Here is a 10,176-nt window from a genome sequence, read left to right on the forward strand (position 1 = left end):
CTACAAACACACTAAAAACTACAAACACACACTTGGTACTTTAAACATGAAAAAGACCCTGACAGTAGATGTAACAGAGGTGTTTCAGAGTTACTGAGGCAGAATACAAATCCATCAGTACCCTTAGCGTTTGTGGCCCATGTGCACGGATATTCAGTGGAAGAAGCGTTAGACAGCCTGTACAATTCAGCACAATTCAGCACCATCTCTGATAATACCAAAACAATGGTATTATCAGTGTGCCCAGGAGCAGGGGCAAAACTGGGCTATAGATTTTCAAAGCTCAACTGCTGATACCGAGCAGGAGGTGTGGAATGCGTATTGAAGGCAGTACAACAGATTCATGAACTTTGACTGTCAAACCTTCCTCCCTGAAACAACATAGCTCTTCTCACAGAAGCTGTGCCGACCAGAGTACATATGGGACAGGAATGTTAGCACTCTACTAGTGTGTGGCCAACATGGATGCTCATGTTGGAACTGTTTTTTCTGGGAACCGGGAAGAAAGTTCTGCCGCCGACACTGAAATCCTCCTCACCCATCAGTGACACAGGCAACCCCTCGTCTTGTGCATAGACACAGGTGTTCATGGGAAGCCGCCACCCACCCGTGAATGAAAACTGTATGTGTTGTCCTCCTGTGTGAGGCTTGCAACACATACTGTGCAACTATCTGCTCTTTACATTATTAAACTTAGGCAAAGTATGCTGAAAAGGCCACAGAAAATCAGAGGGCCCTGGGCTCCAGAAACAATCTGCAGTGCCAATCACTGGGGAGAATAGAGCCTCACTAGAGTTTGCAAGAGCACAAAATGCACTCGTAATGTTGGTAGCTACATACACTACTGGTTCCTCACCTAACATACAATCGTGGAGAAAAGCTTAACCCAACTAAAGATGTAAACATCAACAAGAGCGTCCATATCCTGTGTCATCAAGTGACAAGACAGTCCATGCGTGGATTCCCCAGCAATCTTATATTCCACAAATCCAACCCCTTTCCCCGCACTTCTGCCAGTCTGTGTTTTCCCTTAGTCATCTACGCCAAAAAGCATATCCTGAATGCTTTCCCACATGCCTCTGTCACCTTTCCCACAGTCCCTCCGTACACCTTACCTGCCCATTTCTTCTCACGTTGATGTGTGAGAAGTTCTGAGGGGCTGATTGTCCCAGAAAAGGATTATGCATTCACCTTTAAAAGAACGTGAATTCAACAAGAAAGGGAACTTCAAGATTTCCATCATCCTGTGCTTATCTATTGTGTATGATGATACCCAAAATGAAGGATTTTAGAGGTCCCAGCAAACTGGGCTGTGGAAACCTTAACCCCTTTCCTTGAACTACTTCTGCTTCCATAGGACAAAGTAAGTTTCCAACTAAGCTGTCTTTTGCTTTGACCTCCCCAACTCTGTCCTGTAGGAAGAATCCCAACACATTCCACACCCATTCACTCCACAATTTTAGAGGCCCAGCTCCAACACAGACGGGTCAGTTCCATGAAGAAAATAAAGCATATTGATTGATCAATTCAATATGACACCCAAATCCAGGGGATAAACATACACACACACACAGAAACAAACACACACACACACAGTCAAACATTCTTGAGAATATTTATTTGGCATTCCATACAATCCAAGTTTACCCCCTTTTCCTGTCTGATTTTTTTGTGACTGGGTCGGTTTTTCCTTTACTTCCTGGGCATAAGACCATGCTGAGTACTGACATCCTGCATACGGTAGTAACTTTTTAGGAGTTCTGCTGTTTTAAGTAAGGTCCGATGCTCCCTCACAGTCAACTCAACATCTGGGAGTCCCCTAGAGAAACACAAACGCATGTCAAAACGCATTTCTCTCAGCCATACTTTGAAATGTTTTAATTGCAGGGCCCGCTGAGAAAAGGATATCCCTTCCCCATTTGTGATCTCTTAAACTTCCTCCTACCATGGGTTACAAACTGTTCTCCGCAATACCTGCCCCATTCCCAGTACTCTCTGTGAGGGGAGTCAGCTAACAAGATGCATTGTACACTAAAAGCACACAGAAATCTGATGCGGCAATAGCTCAAGGAAATCCATCAATCTAAACAATCCTTTGCGGTCTAGGACAGGGATGACCAGGAGGCACATTCAGGGAGCCCAATCTCATGGAGTAGGTAGGATGACTGCCGCTGGGGTTGACGGCCATGGAATCAAGGGCTACAGATTGAAGTGAATGATTTTCAGCTTCACTTCTCAGTGATTCTGGAAATGGACTATGCTCCCCTGGGCTTAAGACTCACAGCTATAACCTGCCTTGCAGTGCAGTCTCTAATCTGCCTTTTTCAGCCCAATGCCATGAATGTCCTGGATTCTGTCACTCTCTCTCGTCCTCTCAAGGAATTTCTACATATAGGAAAGCAGCCTCAATTTCTACATTTCTGAAACGAGCGTCCAGGCTCCCTGAATAGGCAGGTGTGTCAACCCCCTCAAAGTGGGCATCAAACAGCTCCAGTTCCAACTGAACGGCTCACCTGAAATCTCTGTTCCCTCTTCAGGTGGCTTCATCCTCTTGTAGTACGGCAGGGGATTGCGCCACAGGTCCTTACATAGGATCTGTCAGGGGAATCAATCGGCAAACGCCTCATCAGGGCTCAGACTGGTGACCCAAACAGGTGGGAACACACCAGGGTCATTGCTGATGTTTCCCAGTGAGGACCCACCTCAGCAATCCTATTAGATCCTGCGAAGTTGTGGTCAGAAAACCAGTTGAAGAAGTTAAGGCTGCTGTTGTGGTGTCTGCGGCGATAGGCCTCAACTTCATAATCTGGATACCACTGAATTGGAGTGGAATGAGAAGCCCTGTATTCTACAGAGACAGAAAGTTTTGTGGGAAGGGGACTGGATCACGTTGGCAATGATCCACCCACCATCTTCCTTCCACTACCCATCCTGGGAGCCACCTGTCACCTGTGATGTTCACCAGATATTCCTTGGTAATCACTTTATTCTGGAAGTAGGGGTTACTCCGAAAGAACAACATGATCCTGCAGAGATGAACGGGATGCTTCACTTCTTCCACCTGTCAGGACAAGGTGGAGAAAGTTTAAATACCTTTTTGGGTGAGGTGCCAACTGTTGCTCACAGGAACCAATTATTTCCCTTACCCTCCCCCACTAAACCCTCTAGCCTCAGTCTTGCTGTCCTCACCTCCAAGTTGATCATGTAGCTCAGCATGTCTTCATCTTGGTCAGTGATCAGGGCTGACATCTGGGGGTGGTTTGCAATCTGATTTAGGTCAAAGAGGCTTTACATGCGGTGGAAGGAGAAGCTAGGAGCAACAGGGAAGAAGGCCTAAGAGCACCCAGAGGCTGGGGTAGGGGATTTCTCAGATCTGCTTCCACGTATGACCTCCTTTCGCCTCCCCCTACCCCTAAAATAAGGCCCCTTGGCTTCACAGAGGGTGTATAATTCTGAGGCTGACTGCACTGACATGCGGAGGTGCGATTTGCAGAGACTTGCTGGTGTCTGAGGAGTGGCAGAACCTGCTTATAGCCGAAGACGCCCAGTCCCAGATCGGACTAGAAAGGGGGAGCAATCACACTGCCTTAAAAATAGCTTGATGCACACAAAAACCTATTCTGGTCTGAACTCGCTTCTGTTCTTCAAAAACATGCCCCAAACGTCTGCTGCTCGGCATCACCAAGGGTTTCTCTGCCGCACGCAGGAAAATAGTACCCACGCCTGCTGCAGTTTTCCCTAGCCACATTTGTCCGGGGCAACTCACCTTTGTTCCCCAAAGGTGGCGTCACATCGATGCCAAGCTGCCCATAAGTTACTTACACTTCCCCGAGAGCACCTCTCCACCAGAAAGGCAGAAGAAACACTGAGAAGGATACAACATTGGCCCAGAAGCCAGGGACGCTCTGGATGACCGCGCCTCTGCAGTCTAGGTGGGCCTTGCGCCTCCGCTCCATCTTTTCCCTCTGCCGAGAAAAGGCCTTCCTGGCTTGGGCATTAACCGGCCCCAGCTCCACCTGAACGGCCAGCAGCTCCTCCAGTGCAGACTCTGGGGTCATGGGCCCAGGGCCAGGCTGTGCCCGCTGGGCCTCCTCCTGCGGCTCCACGAGGCCCTCCTCCTGGGCCACCACCTCCACCTCCGCCATTATGTCATCCAACACCAGCACCGCCTCCTCCCCCAAAGCCACCTGCTCACTCTCCACCCCGGCCGCCCCCTCCTGTACAGCCTCCATCCTGAAGACGGTGCCCTCCTCCGCACTCCCACTGAGCAAGGCCTATGCTGCCCGAACCGAGCCACACGAACCCGGCCGCAGCCTTTATTGCACCCAGTGGGTCAGCGGGCCCTCAGTGCGCATGCGCGGGGCTCCCGGGCGCCCCCTAATGGACTGCGCGGGAAGAGCGCGGGGAGCCGCGCTGCGACCGCCTTCCTCCCATGCTGGCCAATGAATGGGAGGGCGGTGGGCGTCTCCCTGGGCGGCACAGCCACTGGTGGGCCTGCATCTCCAACTCCCCCTAACGCCAACTCCTCTCCCCAAACCTCCTCCGAGAAGCCCTTGGAGCTTGTGCCCGGTAGCTCGGCATCCTGGGACAGACGGGCTGCGTGGCATTTGGAATTGTGGGCACGGCAGCCCTGTGTCCTGACATCCTGAGTGTGGCAAGCCATGAAAATCTCTATGTGTCATGAACACATGAAACATCTCTCTTCGTTAGGCAGGCCAGCTGGATGGTACGGAAGCAATACTGCAGATCCAGAGAACTCTCTCTGGTTGCTGGGGCCAGGTTGACAGGGGCGGCCTAGGGGAAGTGAGTCGGGCCGGGCACGTGGGAGGAAAGTCGCCTCCTTGTGCTAAGGTGAAATTGATCTGTTGTAGAGGCCAGAACCCCGGCACACACTATCGCAGGTCGAGGCAAATACAGGCTCTGCGTACCATGCTTCCTCCCTGAGGATGCTGCAGTCCAAGGAGCATTCCAAAGGGCCTCTTGTCCTATGCCCTGGGCACACCAGAGGCCGGCCGCCAGGGTTGGCCATTGATGACTTGCGCGCACGGTGTTTTGCAATGCCTTGCCGACCCAGAGGCTCCCGCACCCGCTGCAGTGGCTGCGGTGCCTGCTGGTGGTGCTCTGCAGGCCCAGGGCCTGGGCCTCTGGCTCCTGAGCTCCTGTGCACAGTTGAGCCTGCGGGGGAGCCGAGCCCTGTGGCCATTGCAGGATCTGCGGGTCCAGCGGAGCTCCTCAGGAAACCTGGGTCCACGTGGGTGTGGGACTAGGTTCTCAGCAGGGCGATGCCCGTGGGTTTTTAGGGAGGGTGTCTGTGGGGGATCGGTCCCCAAGAGCCTAGGGGTGCGGAGGTTGGGCTGGGCTGCGCAGGCCGGGATCTGTGGGAGCACACAGGACGGCACCGTGTTCAGGCTGGAGGCTCTGCTGTTGAGGACGGCCGGAGTACAGAGCAAGGAGGCGGCCTTGGAAGAGGAGGCGGTGCTGATGGTGGAAGACATAATGACTGAGGTGGAGGTGGTGGTTGAGGAGGAGACCGACGTGATGTGGCAGAAGGAGGGCCAGCGGGCACAGCCTGGCCCTGGACCAAGAACACCTGTGCCGTCAATGGACTCGCTGGAGGTCCTTCACTTGGAGCTGGGCTCCGTGAGTGCCCCAGGCCACAGGGCATCTCCGCCTTTTGGGCCAGAGCCATATCCTTGCAGCTTGCTTGTAGCAGCCCTGGGAACACGTGGTAGGCAAGGGGAGCCAAGCACAGCACTCACAAGGGAGAATCGCGGCGCCAAGGTCCCTTTCCGCGCAGCAGAAAGTCGAAGGGCACGTTTCCCTGGGAACGTCCCTGGAGGACGGGCAGTCTCTTTGCCATTGCCAGCCATTCAACCACCCCATGCTCTCGGTGCCCGTTTCCAACAGGCTCAGCCCAGAAACACAAGGTGCTTAAGACGGGTTCGCGGTGCATGGGGCTGCCGACCACCTCAAGGCAGGCACCAGCTCCCCAGATAGGCTTTCTTCCCCCTGCCGGCGCCGAACCCAAAGGGGTGTAGGCCTTGAGTCTATATAACCTCCTTTGCACCCACGCAATTCCCATGGGGAGCGCCAGGCACAACTCTGCCGCCGTTTCTTACTACAGGACTTCCCTCAAGTGGGCAGGCCCACCCCTCAGGGAGACTAGGATGAGAAGACAGCACACACCCGGACATCAGCAGAGCAGGTCCGGCACTCAGCACACAAAGGCCTCCTGCAGCTCATGAACCCGGAGAAGCAGCCGCCTCACACCACCCCGTGCCACCCCGCCCCTCCGCTCCTCAGCTGCAACCACCTGCCCACTTCTTCTTCCTCTCCGCTCTTGTCAGCCCAGGCCGTCTTGGCCGGGGTCCACCCACTCCACAAACCACCATAGCTGTGCCGTTGCCTCCTCGCCAGACAGAGACACAGGACCAACAACGGACGGTGACAGGCCAAATGTCTGGGAGATAGCCCTGCTTCACAGTCTCTGTGCTCTTGCAAAACTGCAGGGCGTCACGAGACTTGCCCACCCAATCATCTGGAGGCTTCCTGACCAGAGGTAGGTTGTTTGGCACACGAGATGTCGGCCTGGGCCGGAAACCATGATGAAGTCCTGCTTTGCTACATGATGGATTTGTAGGTCAGGCTGGGGAGCCTGGGTCGGTGGGAGGGGTCCAGTTTCTGAGTCAGTCTGTGGTCCCCCTGGGGACCAGGGTTGTCTCAGTGGGAGAAATGGAAAGTGGAAACTCGTGGTTCACTACAGCCCAGCTAGATAAGATGGTCGTATTGAATCCATTCTCTTTCTCCTTGATCAGGCAGGTGGAGGACCTCAGCGATCCCGGTTACCGGCGGCGGGATGAAGATTTCATGTCGTCACAATCTCTATTTCGACAGTGAAGTCATCATTAAGGAGTACTGTGTTGGCATCCTCGGTAAGGAATGCCTCCCAGCATGGTAGGGCAGCTGGTGTGTGGGAGGTGAGGTCTGGCATGAACCTTCCTGACTCCTCTCCCTGCAGGGTACAGAGTGTCTCATTCCACTGCAGTCCAGTGGTTCTGGGATCATGAAGGTCAAGCCTCCAGCTGCAGGCAGTACACCTCCTACCTGACCTTATCATATTGGAAGACACAACGGCTGAGCTTATCATATGAAAGACATCATGGCTGAGGTGGAGGTGGAGGTTGTTTGGCTGAATAAGACTGCCCGGGTTTTGGCAGGATTGCTGAGGTGGGGTTCGCCGTGGGGCATCCTGGGAAAGGACTTCGCTGGTCATTCCTTGGTCTCCGGGGAACTGGCTTTAAGCTGTGACCTGAACTCCCCTGGACTTGCTTCTGCAGTCCCCTAGATCATCAGCCAGGGCCTATGGCTCAATGCTTTGCAGTTCTATCCCATGGAGGGAAGGACAGCATTAGAGACAGAACAGAGAGGAGGCCAGGCGAGCAACCAAGGATTGGCAACTCAGAGGCCTTTGAGTCCTGGATCTGTGCCCCTCATGGAGAACCCAAGGATCATGGAGGAGACTGCAGTGAGCAATCCCAGGCAATCCATGGGTTGGGGGAGAAAGGCCCATCAGGAAATTATAACACCCACATGTCAGGATTGGGGAACGTTAAGCCACTAGGATGCATATGTGGCTAAAGTCAGTGGGTGAGAAGCAGGGCTTAAGGGATAGCTGTCTCATCATCACTTGCCAGCTCCATGCCCTGCCCTAAGATCTGCTACCACCTGGGGCTCATTTTGAGCTCAACCAGGGCCCTCTCCCTCTCCACGCAGATGTCCACCTGAGGCCCACCTAGGTCTATGCCGTTTTAGAATGTTTCTCCCGGGACTGTCTTGTTCTGTTTCCATGACCCTGGGCTGCCCTGACATGTGTTATCGTCTCTGACATCCTCCCTCCCAGTGCCCTGCCTTCCCATACAAGATAGTCCACCTCACAGGGAATCTGGAGGACCACACTGGGATCCAGTGTGCGGAAATGTTCTATTTTCTTCATGGACAGGTATTTTGGAGCTTCCTCAGGAGCTGGGAATGTGAAGAGATCGCAAAATGGTTGGGGACCTTCAGTGTGTGTCCAGGGAGGGAACCTGGCTGGCAAATAAGGGCCACCTGAGTAATGGCATGGAAATCCAGTGTCAGTTATCTCCTTAAAGACCTGCTTTGTTACATCACCTACTATTAATATAAAAGTTAATTTCTTACAATAATGAAAAAACAAATTTCAGTATGAAGAAATATAATTTATTGATAATTGTATGGAAGAACTCCTGACTGATCCATTTTCCATTGTAGTTCTTATGCGAGACTTGAGGTGTTTAGCAAGTTTTAACATACAGACAAAAGACTGGGAGAATATGTTCACTAATCCTTGGCAGAATTAAAAAAAATAATAAGATATCAGTATAGACAGATTTTCAACGAAGCTAGATTTGTTATTTGATTTTCATCTTAATGTTACATTATTTCTATTTGTAGTTCTAAAATACTCTTTCTTCTTTGAAATGACAGATGTATATGGTGGGATGTGTCAAGTGCCCTTGGTCCGATTAAATGAAACAATCATTGTTCTTTTGGAAACTGGAGTAGGGCTCACGTGTCAAGCTAGACTACAAAGTAGGCAGCATGCGGTTTGAGGAACAAGATCTTCTAGTGCCCGAGCTCTTTCTTCCTCTATGTACTCTATATCCTTATTTTGCTTTGCAGTTTACAATGTCATGTTGTTCCCTACTCCCTTCTTTCCCAAATAGAAACCAACTTTGAAAAACAATCAGCTTTCAGACATTTATCCAACTCACAGGCAAAGTGAGAGTGAACTGTAGGTGCTAGAAACCGCAATCCACTGCTGTCAATTTTATTTTCTCATGTACGTTAATCTCTCCCTCTCTACCACCTCAGTATACATATACAGCTGTGATCTAAATTCTTAGATTGCTTTTATAAATTAGAATTTTTCCCGTTGTTTACTCCCCTGACACCTACCCCTTCATTACTTTTCTCCACTAAGCACGCTGTACCCACTTCCCTCATTTCTTCCCACTGGCTTTTCAGTTCAGTTCAATTGGGTTTTGGTCTCATTCCACTGGAACTACTTTTATCAAGGACAGCATTCCCATCTGTACTATTAAAACCACTGGTTACTTTACCATTTTCCTCTTACTCAAATTCTCAGCTTTATTCTGCACATTAGCAACTCTCTGTTCTTCAAACACAGAGCTAGGCCAAAATTCTCCTATTTTAGAGGGTTGGCAGCTGTTTTTTTCCCTCTTTATCAATGGCTGCTCTTTCAGATATATCACATAAGACTTCCCTGGAGAAAGCTTCACTTAGTGCCCAATGTACAGTAGTTCTGTCTGTTATACCAACCGTCACTACTATCTGTTACTCTCTTTCCGCGTCCCAAAATTTCCTTCACAACATTTACGACTGCTTGTGTCTTTTATTTATTATCTGTCTCTCCCTCTATGTAAAGCTTCATGAAGTTGGGGACCATTAACCCCATATTCATTGCTGTACTTCCAGAACCCAGCACAGTGCTTTTTGCATAGTAATAAACATGCATGCAATATTTATTATTCAATGAGTAATACACCTTAATAATCTTGAATAATGATAAAGATTAATAATAATCTAGAATCTTAATAAAGTTGCATTGAATAATTTGATGGATAGATGAATGGCAAGAATCCCACAATATTTTTTACTAGCCTCAATTTGAAAACTCATGCCAAGACTTGTGGACTTTATCTTTACAATGATTCTTGCACCTGTCTCTTTCTTCCAGTCCTTGCTTCAACTTTCTTTACCCAGGCCACCATCATATGTTAGTTTAAGCATTTAATAAAACTCAGAACTCACCTTCTGTCTTCTCTTGCTGATCTTCAACCCATCCTATATATTGCAGTTAGTCTTATAACCTTTGTGAAACTCTGATATTATTTTCCTATGAAAAAACAACAACAGCAACAAAAACTTGCCTTTGTGTAGACAGTTTGTTCTAAACTTTCTATCCTGGCATTTATGGGCCTTGAAGACCTGGCTGTAACTGATACAAGCTCTAAATGATCATAATGTCCCACGTATTTGTCTAGCTCTTTTTTGTGTGTACTTCTCTTTTGAAAGATTTATGACTCAAAGTTGTGTTATTACAACATTTAATAGAATGAGAACATGATGAGGGCA

General features: G+C 50.0%; 1 protein-coding gene across 1 annotated transcript; it reads right to left on the reverse strand.

The window, feature by feature from the left end:
• Positions 1-1,598: 1,598 nt before the first annotated feature.
• Positions 1,599-4,389, reverse strand: LOC129025811 (testis-specific Y-encoded protein 3-like). The gene is made up of 6 exons (XM_054473376.2): positions 3,879-4,389; positions 3,190-3,267; positions 2,950-3,061; positions 2,703-2,848; positions 2,514-2,595; positions 1,599-1,819 (listed from the first exon to the last, which is right to left on the reverse strand). The coding sequence occupies exons 1-6, from the start codon at positions 4,230-4,232 to the stop codon at positions 1,797-1,799; spliced, it is 795 nt and encodes a 264-aa protein (XP_054329351.1). The 5' UTR covers positions 4,233-4,389; the 3' UTR covers positions 1,599-1,796.
• Positions 4,390-10,176: the final 5,787 nt, after the last annotated feature.

This window comes from Pongo pygmaeus, chromosome Y (assembly GCF_028885625.2).
Source record: "Pongo pygmaeus isolate AG05252 chromosome Y, NHGRI_mPonPyg2-v2.0_pri, whole genome shotgun sequence".
Classification (NCBI taxonomy): Eukaryota; Metazoa; Chordata; class Mammalia; order Primates; family Hominidae; genus Pongo; species Pongo pygmaeus.

Bases quoted from the DNA above. Each gene is read 5' to 3' on its own strand.
- LOC129025811 (XM_054473376.2), bottom strand. From the start codon at position 4,232: ATGGAGGCTGTACAGGAGGGGGCGGCCGGGGTGGAGAGTGAGCAGGTG. The intron at 3,062-3,189 runs GTGAGGACAGCA...TTGTCCTGACAG, and splicing joins GCTACATGATCAACTTGGAG to GTGGAAGAAGTGAAGCATCC. The intron at 2,596-2,702 runs GTGGGTCCTCAC...TTCCCCTGACAG, and splicing joins GATCTAATAGGATTGCTGAG to ATCCTATGTAAGGACCTGTG.